This window comes from Anomaloglossus baeobatrachus, chromosome 5 (assembly GCF_048569485.1).
Source record: "Anomaloglossus baeobatrachus isolate aAnoBae1 chromosome 5, aAnoBae1.hap1, whole genome shotgun sequence".
In the NCBI taxonomy this organism is placed as follows: domain Eukaryota; kingdom Metazoa; phylum Chordata; class Amphibia; order Anura; family Aromobatidae; genus Anomaloglossus; species Anomaloglossus baeobatrachus.
In genome coordinates, this window is record NC_134357.1 from 408,735,623 (window position 1) to 408,757,160 (window position 21,538).

At 46.0% G+C, this 21,538-nt stretch overlaps 1 protein-coding gene across 2 annotated transcripts in view; it reads right to left on the reverse strand.

The window, feature by feature from the left end:
* Positions 1–21,538, reverse strand: part of ITGA3 (integrin subunit alpha 3) — a 126,066-nt gene that overhangs the window by 76,771 nt on the left and 27,757 nt on the right. For both annotated transcript variants that reach the window (XM_075350216.1, XM_075350217.1), the window contains exons 2-3: positions 11,655–11,782; positions 3,370–3,449 (exon numbers count right to left, since the gene is read on the reverse strand). In XM_075350216.1, coding sequence (XP_075206331.1) covers positions 3,370–3,449; positions 11,655–11,782 — 208 coding nt within the window. The remainder of the gene's footprint in view (positions 1–3,369; positions 3,450–11,654; positions 11,783–21,538) is intronic.

A 21,538-nucleotide genomic window follows, 5' to 3' on the forward strand; every position in this document is an offset into this window, starting at 1 on the left:
ATAGTGGTGTAGTGATGTAGTATATTACAGGTGTGCTATATGGAGGTGTAGTATATTACAGGTGTGCTATATGGAGGTGTAGTATATTACAGGTGTAGTATATGGGGTGTAGTGATGTAGTATATTACAGGTGTATATAGTGGTGTAGTGATGTAGTATATTACAGGTGTGCTATATGGAGGTGTACTATATTACAGGTGTAGTATATAGGGGTGTAATGATGTAGTATATCGGAGGTGTATTATATAGTGGTGTAGTATAATACAGGTGTATATGGGGGTGTAGTATATTACAGGTATATGGAGGGAGTGTAGTATAATACAGGTGTAGTATATAGGGGTGTAGTGATGTAGTATATTACAGGTGTAGTATATGGAGGGGGTGTAGTGATGTAGTATATTGGGTAGAACTGAGGTAATTATATTAGTCCGGCCCTCTAAACCAATCCCAATTTCTCATGCGGCCCCATGGGAAAATTAATTGCCCACCCCTGCTCTAATTGGTTGAACCCAGTGGAGACATTGTATGTATTTATGTCTGTGAGTCTTTTTTTAGCTTTGGTATAATAAAGGATAATTTTTTTAAAAATTTGGGGTCTATAATATACTTTTTGAGATAATTTTTGACCCCTGCAACTTATCGAATTGTATTGGTAAACACTTTTTTTATATCTGCGTAAAATTTTTGTTTTTTGCAAAGCACTGCATATACTTACACTTAAATGTTATAGGGGTTGTCCTGTCTCAAATGATAAGTCTGCAGTCAGTCTAATTGACTGCACACTCATGAATGAACACTGTGCTGCGAGGATTCGTCGGTTTCTGAGCCAGGAACGGAGGTCATGTGACCATACTTGTGAGATATCCATGTCCCCGACCAGAACCTGACTAGTGGGTGCAGTCTCACTCAATACAAACATATTGAGCCAGGCCACGCCTACTGGACAGCTGCGCCTACTAGTTGGAGACGCCCACTCCATACACTTATATAGAGCAAGGCCACACCCACTGCATGGCTGTGCCTACTCGTCGGACATGCCCATTCCACACCCTTCTATTGAGTGAGACAGCACCCATTGGACGGCCAAGCCTATTAGTCGGAAGCGCCCACTCCATACACTTGTATTGAGTGAGGCCGCGCCCACTGGATGGACATACCTATTAGTCAGACATGCCCATTCCATACACTTGTATTAAGTGATGCCGTGGCCACTAGTCGGGTTCTGGCTGGGAACATGCATATCACACAATTGTTATGTGACACTTGTATAGAGCGAGGCTGCGCCCACTTGCTGGATGTATGTACTAGTCCGTCACGCCCATTCAATACACTTGTATAGAGCGAGGCTGCGCCCACTGGACGGCTGTGCCTACTAGTCAGACATGCTCATTCCATACACTTGTATTGAATGAGGCCATGCCCATTGGTCGTCCACACCTACCTGTCGGATGTGCCCACTACATACACTTGTATTGAGTGAGGTCACACCCACTAAATAAACGTGCCTACTAGTCAGACATGCCCATTCCATACACTTGTATTAAGTGAGGCTGCGCCCACTAGTTGGGTTCTGGCCGGGAACATGTATAGCGCACAATTGTTGTCATGTGACTGCCATTCCCGGCTCAGAAACCGGCGAATCCTCACAGAGCACAGTGTGTGCTGGGCAGACTCATAAGTCTGCAGTCACATACAGAGACAGAGTGACTGCAGATATTATTTCAGAACAGACAACCCCTTTAAGGGACAAGAATTGTATTTTTTGCTTTGCTTTTTCTTTAAACAAGTTGCAAAGACTCTTTTTAATGATGTTAATTCTTAATACATTAAGAATAATCAATGCTACAAACATTAAGACAGCCGCCTTGGTCTCTACTCATACTGGTCTTATTGATCCGGGAGTCACTGAATATAGATCAGTTGCATCTCTACATGAACTTTGCGCAGCCGTCAGCTGACACTTGTGCTGTACACATATAGGCTGTATGCATTACTGCAATGCTGACCATATTAGTTATCTATCCACTTTCTCAAGATCAGACCATGCTCTGAATATATTTTATTTTGGTGAGGAAGCATTCTTCTATATTTCTTATAATATAAGCCATATTGTAATCTAGGATTACTGTTCCTTTAAGACTATATGACCTACACAGAAATGTGAAGATCAAGCACCAGGACAAATCTAGTAGCACCGGTTTCACAATGACATTGCATCTAGATAATTGTATCAGACGTCCTCCCATAATAACAGGCAGTGACAATTATGATGCATTGCAGACGCGAGGCCATCTCCAATATCCTTGTGTGCCCGGCACGTTTGGGACAATGCCATAGTGAGCGGAAATGGCTTCTGCACAGGATAAACGGAATTACAAATTATTTTAGTCAACATTTTAATTACTTTCCAGACCAGATACGTAGCGAGGAGCTACTGGGCCCTATAGCAGAATCTGTACCAGGGCCCCCACCCACTATGGGGCATTTATATACTGGTGGCACCAGGGCCTCCACCCACTGTGGGGCATGTATATATTGGTGGCACCAGGGCTTCCACCCACTATGGGGCATTTATATACTGGTGGCACCAGGGCTTCCACCCACTATGGGGCATTTATATACTGGTGGCACCAGGGCCTCCACCCACTATGAGGCATTTATATACTGGTGGCACCAGGGCCTCCACCCACTATGAGGCATTTATATACTGGTGGCACCAGGGCCTTCACCCACTATGAGGCATTTATATACTGGTGGCACCAGGGCCTCCACCCACTATGAGGCATTTATATACTGGTGGCACCAGGGCCTCCACCCACTATGAGGCATTTATATACTGGTGGCACCAGGGCCTCCACCCACTATGAGGCATTTATATACTGGTGGCACCAGGGCCCCCACCCACTATGGGGCATTTATATACTGGTGGCACCAGGGCCTCCACCCACTATGGGGCATGTATATATTGGTGGCACCGGGGCCTCCACCCACTATGGGGCATGTATATATTGGTGGCACCAAGACATCCACCCACTATGGGGCATTTATATACTGTTGGCACCAGGGCCTCCACCCACTATGGGGCATTTATATACTGGTGGCACCAGGGCCCCGACCCACTATGGGGCATTTATATACTGGTGGCACCAAGGTTCTGATGAGACTGCTACCTCTGCACCTACTAAATCTACCCCTCAATCCAGGCTTGTAACAAGGGGAATATTCTACAAATACTGTACCATTACCTAAAGTTCATTAAGCAATGATACATAATTAATGTGAAGAACATTAGAATATTTTTTGGCTTTCTCACTCTTTTTGGAGCTTTTATCTAATGCATTTTACACCATCACCCATCATCTTACTTACCAGAACCCGACCTCCAGGTCCCTGCGATGCCAGCGTAACTCCCAGCCACATGTTCTCAATTATAGTGCTGCCAGGCACATCTGCATAGAGAAGACTAGAGTGTGATTATAATGCAATACGCCTCATACAAATCATCCATATGGTCCATAAAGGATATAATGTAATAAAAGTATACAGAGAAAAAAAAAGGTCTTCCTTTTTTCCATAAAACAGCGCCACTCTGGGACACTGGCCATATCTGGTATTGCAGCTTGGTGTCTTTGAAGTGAATGAGACTAAGCTGTCTACAACACGAAACACTCTACAATGTAGAAATTTAAAGATGACTGACGTCTAACCTGAAGAATTTGTTATTGGTTAACTAAAATGATCATTTGTTGGTAAATTTCACCTAACACACCATTAGTTTTCCAAAAACCCTCCATTTTGATCAACTAGACTAAAAGCTTTGATCACTGTAAGTATCTAAAAAGATGTAAATGAAGAAGACTTTGGAGTGAGAAAAATCTTCCTTTGAGTTTTGGTCAAGTTATTCCCATCTTCTCATATAGATCGATCAGTGAGATTTCGATCTCTCGATATCAGTAGTCTCTAGACAATGTACGGGAGGCTTGTGTCTTTCCTACCTTCTGAGATCCCTGGCGTAGCTTGTGATTAGCCGGGCTGGCATGATGTTATTCCATCACGTAGCCATCATCAAGAGACTCATCGGGGATCCCCGGAAGGTAGGAGGCTCCTATTTAGCGGCTAGAGACTACAAACCTGGCTGATGGACTGGAGGTCCAGAAATTAATTTGCCCATTCCAACCAATGCTGAAGAAGCAAGGTTGCTTCACATGGCAGCAAAGCGGCCATACTGCGGGCAAGAACTGTCACTCATGAAGGAGGATCCGTCCCACAGCAACTTGGAGATCAGAAGACTGGGAGGTGAAGCGATTAACTCCTGAAGATGTACAAGTAAACTGGTTGACTCTTCTGATAATGGTCACCCAACATTATACTGTAGTTTTCTACACAAGATTAAAATAACATCCAGCAAGTATTTTTCTGGTCATCCAGCAAGTCAATGGTCAGTTTCGGCATAGTCCACATGCGCAGCTTTGTTCCATTTTATATCACATCCTTTTGCACAACATTACAAAAACAGCACAAAAAGGGACCGTTGGATTATTTTAGCCCAATGCTGGATGGGCAGTAAGTCCACACCCTTCTGTTCTACATTCACAGGCCTTTACTTTACTTAAGACCTCCGTACACAAAAGACCAACGTCAGCCAACAGTGTACTGTGTATGGTGCCTCCAGATTGTTCCCATCCCATTTGTTCCCTGATTGTCGGGGAAGATACAGTAAGGCCTCTTTCACACGTCAGTGATTCTGGTACGTTTGTGCTTTTTTTTTTAAACGTACCAGAATCACTGACATACGCAGACCCATTATAATGAATGGGTCTGCTCACACGTCAGTGATTTTTCACTGCACGTGTCTCCATGCGGCGTACCCGCGTGTCCGTGATTGCTGCACGGAGACATGTCCATTATTTTCTGGCATCACTGATGTTCCACGGACCACGCAGTGGTGTGGTCCGTGAAACACGTGCCAGAAAAAAACGTGCATTTAAAATAATAAACATTTTAACTCACCCGGCTTCAGCCGCGCTCTCTGCAGCCCGTTCTGCTTGCTGCTTCTAAGCCGGCTGATTACTGTCGCGCATCTTAATGATGCACGACACAGCCGACCCGGAAGCAGCTGCTGCAGGGGTCAGCGCCGGCCGTATGCTGCACCGCGGGAGGATTCAGCACCATGGAGAGCGGGAGCGGGCACAGGTGAGTTGATTTCTAAGTGCAATCACGGGCCACGGAGAACGGAGCCCGGATTGCACTTAGACAACCCACGTGTGCCGTGAATCACGGCACACGCAGGGACATGTGCGTGTTTTACACGCCAGTGAAAAACGTCACTGTTTTTCACTGACGTGTGAAACGGGCCTTAGGTCCAGCAATATTTGGAGTGAGGCACGTTTTGGCATTTTAGCTGTTTACCAAAACAGATGCATGATACAGTTATATAACCAATATGGGCCTAATTTGCAGACTCTAACCTTAATTTGAGGCTACCCACATGCTAATTGGAGTAAAGCGGGCTTTACACACTACGATATTGTTAATGAATTATCGTCGGGGTCATGGTGTTTGTGACGCACATCCGGCGTCATTAACGAGATCGCAGTGTGTGACACTTATGTGCGACCTAAAACGATCGCAAAAACGGCAAAAATCGTTTGCCGCAGAGAGGTTGTCCTGAAACAAAAAATCATTTTCTTCTAATTAGCGATGTTGTTTGTCGTTTCTGCGGCAGAACACATCGCTATAGGTGACACTGCAGGAGCCCCGAACATCTGCTTACCTGCGTCCACTGGCTATGCGGAAGGAAGCAGGTGGGCGGGATGTTTACGTCCCGCTCATCTCCGCCCCTCCGCTTCCATTGGACGGCTGCCGTGTGACGTCGCTGTGACGCCGCACGACCCGCCCCCTTAGAAAGGAGGCGGTTTGCTGGCCAGAGCGACGTCACAGGACAGGTAAGTAGTGTGACGGGGGTAAGCAAGATTGTGCGCAACGGGCAGCGATTTGCCCGTGTCGCACAACCGACGGGGGCGGGTACTATCGCTTGCGATCTCGCTAGCGAGATCGCAGCGTGTAAAGCCCGTTTAAGGGTTTAGGAATTACAGCTCTTTAATATGTAGTTGCCTCTTTTTTATGAGACCTAAAGAAATTGGACAGTTATCTCAAAAGCTCTTTAATGGACTGCATGGACTACTCCCTCATTAATCCATCATCAATTAAGCATGCAAAAAGTCTGGAGCTGATTGCAGGAGGGGCATTTGCAGTTGGAAGCTGTTGCTGTGAATCCACAACATGCAGTTAAAGGAGCTCTCAATGTAACAGACCATCAATAGGCTGAAAACTGAGATAACAGAAGTGTTAGGAGTGGCCAAATCGACAGTTTGGTACATTCTGCAAAAAAAGAGCACACAAAAAGACAAGGACTTCTATGGAAGACAACAGTGGTGGATGATCGCAGAATCCTTTCAATGGTGAAGAATAACTCTTTCACAAAAACCACCCAAGTGAAGAACACTTTCCAGGAAGATGGTGATTCATCAAGTTTACCGTAAAGAGAAAGCTTCATGACATACAAAGGATTCACCACAAGGTGCAAACCATTAATCAGCCTTACAAATAGAAAGGTCAGATTAGTCTTTGCACAAAAAAAAAAAAATCTAAAAATTCAGCCCAGGTCTGGAAAATCATTCAATCTACAGAGGAAACTAAGATCAACCTGTACCAGAATGATGGGAAGAAGAAAGTATGGAGAATGCTTGGAACGGCTCATGATCCACAGCACAACACATCCTCTGTAACACATGGTGGAGGCAGTGTGACAGCCGTGCATGCATGGCTTCCAATGGAGTTGGGTCAATAGATGTGTAGTCACAATGATGTGACTGAAGACAGAAGCAGCTGGATGGATTCTGAAGTCTACAGGTCTATACTTTCTGTTCCCATTCAACCAAATGCAGCAAGGTTGATTGGACGGCGCTTCCCAGTACAGGAGAACAATGACCCAAACATACTGTGAAAGTAACCCGGGAGTTTAATGTCTGATCTTGGATTTCCGAATCTTTTTTCCTCCAAGGGATAAGCCACCTTCAGAACAGTTGATTCTGGCAGTGGTTCACTCATAAGAGAACGCAGGGAGGTACGGCCTAGTGAGCCCTCCAGTGTATGGGAAATTTGGCCAAAATAGCTGCTGGCCAAACAATCATCTGAATCATCATTCAACTACCAAAAGCAGTGTTCCCCAACTCCAGTCCTCAAGAGCCACCAACCACTGCATGTTGTCAGGAGTTCTTTAGTACTGTAGAGGTGGTGGACTTATCACATGGGCAATACTAACGAAATCCTGACAACATGTAGTATTGGGGGATCTTGAGGACTGGAGTTGGGGAATACTGATCTAAAGTATTTGAGGGGCTTTAGGCTGGCCATATAAATTAGACAGCACTGAATTGTCTATCCAGACTCCCCCTTACACTGGAACACTCGGCTCAGCGAGTCCGCTCTAACAGACAGCTGTTGCCAGAATCATCAAGCAGCAGCTTATCTCCTCACTAGTGATGAGTGAGCACTACCATGCTCGGGCGATCGGGGCTCATAATGAGGAGTCGGACACTCAGACGGGTTTGACTCGTGTACCAAGTATAAGGGAAGTCAATGTGGAACTGAAGTATTTTTCCAGAAGATCTCGCTGATCACTACTCCTCCCCAATCAAAAGGACCGGAAGATGTCCTTGTCTCCCCAGACATCATCTTTTGAGGCAAAGCTGGGAGGTCCCCATATATACACTGCGTGCAGACTTATAAGGCAAATGAGTATTTTCATCACATGATACTTTTTATACATGTTGTCCTACTCCAAGCTGTATAGGCTTAAGAGCCAACTACCAATTAAGTAAATCAGGTGATGTGCATCTCTGTAATGAGGAGGGGTGTGATGTAATGACATCAACACCCTATATAAGGGGTGCATACTTATTAGTCAACTTCCTTTCCTTTGGCAAAATGGGTCAGAAGAGAGTCTTGACGGGCTCTGAAAACTCCAAAATTGTGAGATGTCTTGCAGAGGGATGCAGCAGTCTTGAAATTGCCAAACTTTTGAAGTGTGATCACCGAACAATCAAGCGTTTCATGGCAAATAGCCAACAGGGTCGCAAGAAGCGTGTTGGGCAAAAAAGGCGCAAAAATAACTGCCCATGAATTGAGGAAAATCAAGCATGAAGCTGCCAAGATGCCATTTGCCACCAATTTGGCCATATTTCAGAGCTGCAATATTACTGGAGAATCAAAAAGCACAAGGTGTGCCATACTCAGGGACATGGCCAAGGTAAGGAAGGCTGAAAAACCACCACCTTTGAACAAGAAAGATAAGATCAAACGTCAAGACTGAGCCAAGAAATATTTTAAGAATGATTTTTCAAAAGTTTTATGGACTGATGAAATGAGAGTGACTCTTACTGGGGCAGATGGATGGGCCAGAGGCTGATCAGTAAAGGGCAGAATGCTCCACTCCGACTCAGACGCCAGCAAGGTGGAGGTGGGGTACTGGTATGGGCTGGTATCATCAAAGATGAACTTGTGGGACCTTTTCGGGTTGAGGATGGAGTGAAGCTCAGCTCCCAGACCTACTGCCAGTTTCTGGAAGACAACTTCTTCAAGCAGTGGTACAGGAAGAAGTCGGTATTGTTCAAAAAAACATGATTTTCATGCAGGACAATGCTCCATCACATGCATCCAACTACTCCACAACATGGCTGGCCAGTAAAGGTCTAACAGATGAAAAAATAATGACATGGCCCCCTTGTTCACCTGATTTGAACCCCATAGAGAACCTGTGGTCCCTCATAAAATGTGAGATCTACAGGGAGGGAAAACAGTACACCTCTCGGAGCAGTGTCTGGGAGGCTGTGGTGGCTGCTGCAAGCAATGTTGATCGTAAATAGATCAAGCAACTGACAGAATCTATAGATGGTCGGCTGTTGAGTGTCATCATGAAGAATGGTGGCTATATTGGTCACTAATTTTTTTGGGGTTTTGTTTTTGCATGTCAGACATGTTTATTTCTAAATTTTGTACAGTTATATTGGTTTACCTGGTGAAAATAAACAAGTGAGATGGGAATATATTTGGTTTTTATTAAGTTGCCTAATAATTCTGCACAGTAATAGTTACCTGCACAAACAGATATCCTCCTAAGATAGCCAGATCTAAAAAAACCCACTCCAACTTCCAAAAATATTAAGCTTTGATATTTATGAATCTTTTGGGTTGATTGAGAACATAGTTGTTGATCAATAATAAAAAAAATCCTCTAAAATACAACTTGCCTAATAATTCTGCACACGGTGTATTAGATAGTCAACCTCTTCGATATAGGCGGGTTCACATGACTTTTATCCAATATACACGGGGCTACGGACATATCTGTCTCCTGATCAATGCCCTGTCCTGTGGGATACCAGATTTCTATCACTCCATTAGTCCTAACCGTATTCTCAGCACAGATGGCGATTACTGGTTTTCATCCTCCATGCCTCTGCTGTTCTGCAGCATTACTACACAATCCCGGCCCGGCTGTGAGGATCTGGAAGTCGCAGTTCTGCCCCCCACAGAGATTCTCAGGTTAGAGCCTATTGCTGTTCTGTAGCTATCAGCCCATACCTCCCATAATCCGGTGCCTCCCCCGGACAGGAGGCATGCCGGAGATGTACCAGCAGCCGAGAAACATCAGGTCTGTAGACTCCTGACACATGAAATTCCAGGCAAAGCAATAATAACTGTATCTTCACTCAAGGGCAACTGAAGCAAGCCAGCATCAGGCTCCATAATACAGGGCACAATCCCGATACACTAACAAGCAGCCACAGAGGTCATATCCAGCTTTCCTAGGGTCCCGAATGACAAATCCTGCTGGTTGTATTGAGCACCACTGGGAAGATTTATCATTTCGAAGTCTGGGAACACTATGTACCAACCCTGGCGGAGATGTAATGCCTGATTTGCCAATATCCATCCATCCCTATGTCCACTGTATAAATATGATAGTAATATAAGTCCGATTTGACTATTTATTAGGCCCAATGACAACCACAGGCAACACTTTATAATATAATGAGGAGTGATACCCAATGACCAACTCAGCTCTGCTAGATCTTAATGGCTCTGCGATACCTTATTAACTCAACTATGACACGTGACAAACTAAAAAACTTCCACCAGCTCATGATATTAATATAGCCCTTGGGTGACAGTCATCAATTGCTGCTTTTATACCTCACTCTCATTTTAAAGGGTGCTCGTTCTCCTGGTATCTTTCTTATAGTAATTATTTGAATTCTATATAAAAATCACTATTTTGGAGCACCTTGTATAACAACTCTGTGTAGTGCAGTACCTCAGTTATTCCTCCTGGAAATGTATAAAGTAACAACCTTCCTGGCATCTGCCCAGATTTGCCTGACACTGATACCATCTATGTATCACATTAACATATTTAGGCCACACGGGGGACTACTGCGATCTTCGCATGACACTCAGCTCACGCTGGCAGCACAGCAGCAGCCGAGTGTCATGCAATCTTGCGATCGGACCATAGCTGCGGGGGGGCGGGCCGGTGCTGAAGAGGGGCGGCCCTGAAGAGGGGTGGGCCAGTGCTGAGGAGGGGAGGGCCGGCACTGAGGAGGGGCGGGAGGGATTTATCTCCCTCTCTTTTCCGTTGCCGGCTATTGCCATTCTCGCTCTGCACTCGCATTACATCGGTGTCTGTGAGTGCACTGCGATTTTTCTCTCGCCCCATAAACTTGAATAAGTGCGAGAGAAACAAGGGTCACATTCCACCCGCAGCATGCTGCGATTGTTTTCTCGGTCCGATTAGGGCTGAGAAAATAATCGCTCATGGGTGCTGGCACATAGGCTAATACTGGTCCAAGTGGAATGCGATGTTTTATCGCATTAAACTCGCTCCAATTTTCATGCCGTGTGTCTAAAGGCTGCTTTACACACAGTGACATCGCTAGCGCTGTCGCTGCCAATCGCACCCACCCGTCGTTTGTGCATCATGGGCAAATCGCTGCCCGTGGCGCACAATATCGTTAATGCCCCTTCACACATACTTACCTTCCTAGCGACGACGCTGTGGCCGGCGAACAGCCTCTTTTCTAAGGGGGCGGTTTGTGCGGCGTCACAGCGACGTATCACAGCAGGCGGCCAATAGAAGCGGAGGGGCGGAGAGCAGCCAAAGGAAAGACACGCCCACCTCGTTGCCGGAGGATGCAGGTACGGTGTTGTTCGTCGTTCCTGGGGTGTCACACGTAGTGATGTGTGCTGCCTCAGCGTCCACAACGAGAAACGATATTATGAAAATTAACGTGTTAATGATCAACGATTAGGTGAGTATCTTTGATCGTTAACACTCGCTCGTAGATGTTACACGCAACGATGTCGCTAACGAGGCCGGATGTGCGTCACGAATTCCGTGACCCCAACGACATCTTGTTAGCGATGTCGTTGCGTGTAAATGGGCCTTTAGGCCTTACTGATCAAATGTAAGACTCCTCTTGATAACACACTGCCATCTGGATCAGCGGGCGTCACAGTTGGACATATTCCTATAATGGCACTCCAGTAATGATTGATGGGCAGGAAGATAGCAGAAGACATGACTGACTCACATTCCTGATCGATGGAGACTCTGAAACAGTCGGATGTGTTCAGTGTCATGGGACAGGCGTAGACAGCTCCTGTTCTGTTAACCTTCACATTAGGGGGCGCTGCATCTTGGGGCGCTCCCGACAGCATTCTGTAGGGACAAACAATAGGGTTGTTATTACATTATAAATTTAACCATTATACCATCATATAGGATTCTATTACAGAAAATACTATGGCTAAAAATATTGGCACCCTTAACATTTTGGGTGTTTTCTGTGAAATGATGTCCAATTTGCCTTTTTTTCCTTTGTTTTTTTTGTGGTGTTCCAATACATACAATGGAAATAAACATGTGTATAACAAAACATGTGTAATTGCAATCATTTTCTGGGAGAAATACTTCATTTTCTGGAACAATTTCAAGGGCGCCAACACTTTTGGCCATGACTGTATATACTATGGATATATAGCAGTGCCAATTGCCTTAGGCATGTGCTACATAAGAATATTGTATGAAGTAAGTCAAAAGACATGACATAGGTGCGAATTGTGCAGCATGAGTACAATGCCTTCAAGGCATACCTGTAGTTTAAAGGGAATCAATCACCAGGATTTTCATATACAGTGGAGCCTCGGTTTACGAGTAACTTGGTGTGCGAGTATTTCGCTATACGAGCAAAGCTTGCTGTATATTTGTAACTCAGTTTACGATCAATCTTTGCTGTCCGAGAAAATACTCACCGCACACACTTCCGGTTCCGTACATCCACCGCGCTCTAACACTGTCTTGCAGTCCACACAAACACACATATTATGCTCACCTTACCTTCCGTTCCCTCGCCAGCCTCCTGGTTCTTGTAGTTTGCTGGTACAGGATGTGTATCGGTAACCATTGCGACGATGGAGGAACTTCCACTGTCAGCGCTTCTCAAAGGCAGCGCTGACCAATCAGAAGCAAGCAGCTCCTGCCTTAGACGTCAGCGCGCTGGCAGCGAAAGCTCCGGCATCGCTCGCGATGGTTACCCGATACAAATCCTGTACCGGCGGACTAAAGAACTAGGAGGCCAGCGAGGAAAGGGAAAGTAAAGTGAGCATAATATGTGGTGTGTGTGTGTGTGTGTGTGTGAGAGTTTGTGCTTGTTTGTAATGGCACAATAGGGGACCAGGATGGGACATTAAACAAGTTGTGGAACGAATTGTCTGAGCTTCCATTATTTCCTATGGGAAATTTTGCTTTGCTAGACGAGTAACTTGGTTTACATGCACACTCCCAGAACGGATTGTTCTCGTAAACCACGGTTCCACTGTATAAGCTAAACCCAGTGCTATACTGGCATTATCAGGCTGATTCTCTATATACCGTTAGTTGTCAGCTCGGATGTATAGGTTGTGAAATCCAAAAAAGTAATGTTTATAAAATTAGCTGCTTGTTGAGTGACAGCAGCTGAGGATCAGATAATATCTGGGGGGCATTCATAATTATCCTGGGGAGGGGAGGGATATTGTTGTTGTTTATTATATGTCTCTAATTTGTGCTCAGCAGTGTCACACTAGTTACGGGGAAGTACCAAGCGAATGGCGTTTGCGAAGGGAAACCCTGTGTCTAGGGTAGAGAGAGATGGTGACCTCTGACCAAACCTACCGCCCTTGATAGATTCCGCACCTGTGCACTGAGTCGGATACCTGACCCTAGGTATCCCTAGTGCTGGACCTTAAATAGGGAACGGATGGGATGAGCTTTTCGTCAATCCCACTAAGCACCAGAGAAGACACAAGAAGGACACACAGGAGGAAAATGCATGAACTGCTTATCCACAAATGACTTGGGTAGAAATTCAGTAAAGTTTCAGCAACGATGTTACAGATGAGTACAAGCCTCCTGCTTGCAACCAGCGCTTGACTGAGCTGAATAATATCACCAGCACAAGTCTTGGAAAAATGGGAGTATTTAAGTACAAGGGGAATACTGATAATCAGCAGCTGGACGGAAGGAGAGCTCCACTGGGTCCTAAAGGTGAAGAGATGAAAACCCAGCAGGAAAGCTACCTAGTACAATGAATACTAACAGCAGGAACAATAGAAACTCAGGGACCATTTTGCACAGCCAAACGCTGTGATCTTCTATTTCCAGAAACCACATGACTATCTGTCAGCCGTGACAAGCAGATTTCAGAGTGGATGATGAGGTCATGAGGCAGGGGGGAAGAGGAGATGAGAATCATAAATTAAGAAAGAAGTGTATATGTCTGATAAGATATATTATAAAGTTTCTTATTTTCTCTCGTACTATTGATTTATGCAAAGTTTGTTGAAACAATAGCAAGTATTTCAACTCTATATGAACCTGCATTATAAGGGATATATCAGGAGCACCCGAAATATGTCTCAAGTTCATAGTCCTCTTGTATTAAAGGGTTAATCCCAGAATTGCTATCAACAGGGTAGATGATAATTTAATGATTGCAATCCTGAACACTTGGACCTGGAACCACAAGAATGGAGCAGAGGTCGCGTGTTCAACCTTCAGTCAATTCATTCTCTAGGAGGCTTCCAATAAGTCGATTACAATGTTTGGCTATCCTAGGTCATGTGAAAAGGCTTGTTAAAAGGCCACTTGTGACTTTTAGGATTGCTACTTCCAATAGGTGGCGCTAGAGTTTGTCTCCTTTCCTGGAGAGACAATTTGAATAATTCCCAGAGGGGCATATCAGCTATAAGTCCCCTTACCACTGACAGCCAGACTGGTTCGTCAGGTCTCCATAAGGAGAATAATCTCCCCCCATGGTCCCCACATAGCTTCTCATACAGCGGGATCAGATACCCACACTTTGCACTGACGAGGGGCAAAACACCGTGTCTGCATATTGGGATTCTGATCTGGCATATATCCTAGGTCAGTGATGGCGAACCTGTGGCACTCCAGCTGTTGCAAAACTACAATTCCCATCATGTCTTCACAGCCAAAGCTTTTGCTTTGAATGGCCAGGCATGATGGGATTTGTAGTTTTGCAACAGCTGGAGTGCCACAGGTTCCCCATCACTGTCCTAGGTCATATGAAAAGGCTTGTTAAAAGGCCAATTTTGACTTTTAGGATTGCTACTTCCAATAGGTGGCGCTAGAGTTTGTGTCCTTTCCTGGAGAGACAATTTGGCTATTTCCTGTGATCTCACAGACAATGAATGGAGCAGAGGTCATTAATTTGCCCTTTGCCCCATTTTACACAGGGTCCGGCAGAGCTCTATTGTCGTTAGTGATGGGCAGTCCGGCTCTTTTTGGTAATCCGGTTCCCATGGCTCCGCTCACCAAAAAGAGCCGTCTCTTTCAGATCGTTCCCGGCTCCTTATTAAATATGTGTTTAGCCCAGGTGAACACATATTTAAGATTATAGTAACGCCGCCAAAAACCCCGCCCACCCACGGCTAAGCCCCACCCACTTACAAGTGACCTATTAGATTGTTGAGTAGGCGTGGTTTCAGCTGCAAAAAGAGCCGTTTAGAGATTTTATTGGCTCACACTGGTGATCCGGCTCCTGTCGGTCACTGCAGGAAGCCGGATCTTTGTGTCGGATCGTTCACAACCGACACATCACTAATTGTCGTGGTACTGGAGCATTTGGACCCCCAATAACCAGTGAGTTAACTCCTATCCTATACATACACGATAACTCTCTAAGCACAGGTTATGAATGCAGCTCCTAGGGAGGCCCCAACTGGTTACAAATCCTCTGGCGAGTTCAATGGCGTCTCCCACTCATGCCCAGTAGGTCTACATATCTATTTACAGCAAAGTATTCCAATCATGTATCAGTGCCTCTAACATCTGCCCTATAATATCCAAATAGTGATGATAAATCACATTTGTACAGTGCGCCTAGATAATCCTACGCCAGGCTACGATTTATTTCCTCCCTCCGTATCTTTACACCTCCTCCATCCTCAGCCACCAGTATGCTGATACCGTGTTTAGACTAAGGCTGCTGGTTTAAATCATCAAACTGGGAATGTGTCTGGGTAAGAGACCAGAATAATAGTGTATCAGCTGGTGTAGTAGCCCTTAAAAAAGTTACCCTTCCTGATGATTGTTTGCGCCCATCCCATCCTGCAGTACTGTACAACTTCTTGTCTCACTTGGCTTGAAAAAGGCCCTGTGTGGCTGAAACGTTGCCTATTTTTTTACTTTTTGTATGCCGTAACTATTAAAAAATTCTTTGGAGTAGAACGTCTGGTGCCATGGACCTTTTTATTTGTTGCATCAAGATTGTACAGAGCATGGAGTGGTGCACGGGAGCCGACAGTCTTTTGTAATAAAAGGGTGTGCAGAACTTGGATAAACCCACTTTCACTGGCTTATTGCTCCCTTGCTTGCCACCATATCGTTGTAAAGGCTGCTTTACACGCTGCGATATTGGTACCGATATCGCTAGCGTGCGTACCCGCTCCCATCGTTTGTGCGACACGGGCATATCGCTGCCCATGGCGCACAAAATCGCGCGGACCCGTCACACATACTTACCTGCATAGCGACATCGCTGTGACCGGCGTACCGCCTCCTTTCTAAGTCATAGCGACGTCACTAAGCGGCCGACCAATCAAAGCGGAGGGGCGGAGATGAGCGGGACAAACATCCCGCCCACCTCCTTCCTTCCTCATTGCCGGTGGACGCAGGTAAGGAGATGTTCGCCGTTCCTGCGGTGTCACACACAGCAATGTGTGATGCTGCAGGAATGACGAACCACATCACTAGCTGCAGCTGCAACGATAATTGGGAATAGGGGGGCATGTCACCGACTAGCGATTTTGAATGTTTTTGCAATGATTCAAAATCGCTAATAGCTGTCACATGCAACGACATCGCTAAAGCGGCCGGATGTGCGTCACAAAATCCGTGACCCCAACGAGATCGCTTTAGCGATGTCGCAGCATGTAAAGAGGCCTTTAGGCTAGTTTCACACTTGCGTTGTGCGGTATCCGTCGCATTGCGTTGTGTGACGGATGTAAAGGACGCGTTGCATGTAATCAGTTGTGTAAAGACTGATCCATCACAGGAATCCGTCAAATGAGGGATTCCGCCACCATAGGCTTCCATTATAAAAACGACGGACGCCAACGGAATCCTGCACATTGCGTTTGTTTTGATGCTCTGGGAAGCGTAGAAAAACTCTACATGCTGCGTTCTTTCCGCCTGGCGAATGCATAGCGGCGTCGGCCGGCGGACACAACGTAAGGCCATCCGTCGCAATGCGTCGTCAATAAAAGTCTATGGAAAACAGCGCACATCCATTAACGGATTGCGCTGTTTCCCAAAGCGGCGGATTGCGACGGCTGCCAAACAAGACAAGTGTGAAAGTACCCTAAAACAGTTGTCTGAAACTTGTCTTCCTCCAACCTGAAGTTAAACTACAACTCTCAGCATGATCTTTGCATGCAGGGAGTAGTATATACCATGACTGAAGAACAGCCGAGTGCTGACCAATGGTCTACAGAGAGGATGACCCTTTTCCAAGTGGATGGGTATAGAGGTCACAGAAGCTCGGACGGACCCCTCTCTATAGTGCCTATTGATGCTGCTAGATATGATTCAATGTGATGTATGATTGGTTGCCAGATCATGCTGGGATTTCGAGTCCTGGTGGGCTGTTTGACTAGCTGCCAATGCATGCGGAGTTGTATGGTCCTGGCTGGGATGTCAAGTGCTTCCTAATGTGATCTCTAGGTCATCATGAAAACCCTGGAATTGCACTAATAAAATAGTTAACATCTGATGTTCCATACCATCTGGCTATCAAGGCATACTGGGAGTTGTAGTTCCCTAATAGCAGGACCAGGACTGTCACAGGGTAATTATATGCTGTACACGACATGATGGGCATTGTGCCTGACTATAGAGAATTCTTCAGACCTGAGGGGGTTAACATCTGGCTGTAGAGACATTACATACATATATATGTAATATATATATATATATATATATATATATATATATATATATATATATATATATATATATATATATATATATATATATATATATATATACATATACATACTGTGTATATATATATATATATATATATATATATATATGTGTGTGTATATATATATCTATATATATAATTGCCTTATTCTGTCTGTCTGTCTGTCTGTCTATCTGTCTGTCTATCTGTCTGTCTGTCATGCTCCGAAATTGTGTCCTTACGGTGACACAAAGCTGATTGGCCGCTGGGCTCGCCATGGCCCCGCCCCCCCACACGGATTGGCCTCTCGCCCCGGCTCTCTGCAGGCCCCGCCCCCCTCACGCAATGCACGCTCGCTCTGCCCCAACTGACACGGAGCCGCGACTCCCAGGTGAGTACACACACACATCAGATCACACTCACTCTCACACTCACTCTCACACTCACTCTCACACATCACAACATGCTGGGATATCGCTTGCTTCTACACCGGCTCCGTCACGATCCCAGCAGCGCCACACATAACCTTGCGATGCTGGCATCTTGACGGAGGCCGTGAAAGCTGGTAACCATTATACACATCGGGTAACTAAGGTCCCTTAGTTACCCGATGTGTATCATAGTTACCAGTGTACACCGGCTCACACTCACTCTCACACACATCACATCGCATCCACACATCAAGGTCCTGCAACGGCGGAAAATACAGACACATAACAGCACACACATAACAGCACACACATAACAGCACACACATAACAGCACACACATAACAGCACACACACATACACACACACACACATACACACACACAAATCAGATCACACACACCTCACACATCACATCGCATCCACATACTCACAACATCCTGGGATATCGCTTGCTTCTCGGCGGCGGGACTGTGCTGTTGTGAGCTTCCAGGACCTGCGGGAGGATCACATGGCCAGAAGCATGTGATATCCCCGGATGTTGTGAGTATAAGCGCGTATGTGCGATATCGTCAGTGTCTGTGTGTGTCAGTGTATGCGATCGGGTGTGTGTGAGTGGATGCGATCGGGTGTGTGTGAGTGGATGCGATCGGGTGTGTGAGTGTCGGCAGAGGAGCACGGCGTGCTGGAGGAGGCTGGGAGCAGAGAGGCTGATCATGGGGAAGGCTGGGAGGAGAGAGGCTGATGCTGGGGGAGGCTGGGAGGGGGAGGCTGGGACGAGGGAGGCTGATGCTGGTGGAGGCTGATACTTGGGGAGGCTGATGCTGGGGGAGGCTGGAAGGAGAGAGGCTAATGCTTGGGGAGGCTGATGCTGGGGGAGACTGGGAGGGGAAGGCTGATGCTGAGGGAGGCTGGGAGGAAGGAGGCTGGGAGGAGAGAGGCTGATCCTGGGGAAGGCTGGGAACGGGAGGCTGATGCTGAGGGAGGCTGGAAGGAGAGAGGCTGATGCTGGGGGAGGCTGGAAGGAGAGAGGCTGATGCTGGTGGAGGCTGATGCTTGGGGAGGCTGATGCTGGGGGAGACTGGGAGCGGAAGGCTGATGCTGAGGGAGGCTGGGAGGAAGGAGGCTGGGAGGAGAGAGGCTGATCCTGGGGAAGGCTGGGAAGGGGAGGCTGATGCTGGGGGAGGCTGGAAGGAGAGAGGCTGATGCTGGTGGAGGCTGATGCATGGGGAGGCTGATGCTGGGGGAAACTGGGAGCGGAAGGCTGATGCTGAGGGAGGCTGGGAGGGGGAGGCTGGGAGGAGAGAGGCTGATCCTGGGGAAGGCTGGGAAGGGGAGGCTGATGCTGAGGGAAGCTGGAAGGAGAGAGGCTGATGCTGGGGAAGGCTGGAAGGAGAGAGGCTGAGGCTGGGAGGAGAGAGGCTGATGCTGGGGAAGGCTGATGCTGAGGGAGGCTGGGAGGGGAAAGCTGATGCTGGGGAAGGCTGGGAGGACGGAGGCTGGGAGGAGAGAGGCTGATCCTGGGGAAGGCTGGGAGAGGGAGGCTGATGCTGGAGGAGGCTGGAAGGAGAGAGGCTGATGCTGGCGGAGGCTGATGCTGGGGAGGCTGGGAGAGGGAGGCTGATGCTGAGGGAGGCTGGGAGGAGGGAGGCTGGGAGAGGTAGGCTGAGAGAAGAGAGGCTGATGCACACACACACACACGCGCGCGCACTGCACAACACACACACACACACACACACTGGGAACCACAAACAACTGCCCTACACAGACACCCACACACACAGACAACGCTGCACACACACAACACCCAACACACAAACACCGCGGCACACACAAATATACGCACATACCGCACAACACACACATTGCACAAAACATACCTCCCCCCAAAACACACCACACACACACAAACCGCGCAACACACACACAACGCTACAGACACACAGCGCTCCACAAACAACACAACACACGCAACACACATACAACACCGCTCTCACCCCCGTCACACCCAGACAACACCCAGAACATGTACAGTGCCTACACAAACACTTGGTAACTACAGACAACAACATCTCTCTCTCTCTATATATATATATATATATATATATATATATATATAACAAAAATCATACATGAACTACACAATACGTAAATTCTAGAATACCCGATGCGTAGAATCGGGCCACCTTCTAGTATATATATATATATATATATATATATATATATATATATATATATATATACACACTGTGTATATATATATATATATATGTGTATATATACACCTATATATATATATACACATATATATACACATATATATACACACATACATTATATATATACATACTGTGTATATGTGTGTATATATATATATATATATATATATATATATGTATATATATATATATATATATATATATATATATATATATATATATATATATATATATATATATACATACATATACATTTATATATATAGTTACATAGTTACATAGGTTGAAAAAAGACCTAGGTCCATCTAGCTCAAACTTCCTCCACCAGTTCTACATTTTGTCCCTTTATAACCAACAATGTTGTGTGCACTGAGGAAATCATCCAGCCCTTTTGTATATATATATATATATATATATATATATATATATATATGTATATACGGTATATATATACGCTATATCTTGTTTTGTAGCAGAATTACTCTACTGTTGGCCTTACAGCACCAGTAGTAAGTGTTGTGTCACTGATCCGCTGGGGGGGTTAGGATGGATATCCCTCCTGGGAATACAATATGAATTTCTGTATGATAAAGGGTTAATGAGGTGAATGATCCCACCGGCGGCTAACGGACATGTATTTGTCAGTGAGTAACAGGAGGCTACCTGCATTTCTGGCATGCCTGGGGTGAATCAGAGGAAGAGCACTTATCATACCACACCCTGAGTGACATACTGCGGGCAGTGCCAGCCTCCACTGCAGCACAATGACGAGCATGGGCAGGCCGCATGGGTACAGTGCCAAGATACAAAGGCATACAATACACTGCGAGACCAGGCCAGGGCTGTGCCAACACACGCTGCCTGCTCTGTTATGACAGGTGGTAACATGGAGAATAAATGTAACAATGTCTCCAAACCATAGGTGCCAAATCACATATGTAATAATACCGCAAAGTGACAGCAATGCGCAGATCAAAGCTGCACACACAACAGTACCAACGCGTGTAACATAGGGTGGGCACTGTGGGCACCACATGCTGCAACATATACCGACTGGAAAACCAGTGACCGGCTGATTTTGGGCAAATAGGTTGAAACTATGTTAAGATCAGAGCAGAGCTGCTAACTTCATACTTCATTCATTGTTTTCCCCTGCAATGCCAATATATACAATAATGATGGGCATTAGCGCAATCACCAAGATAGAGGCCACACTGGGAAATCCCACCCTGTTCTGCAAACAAATAGAGTTTGACCACTCAGCAATTGTCTGGAGCGGAATGGATCCTCTAGGACTGGACAG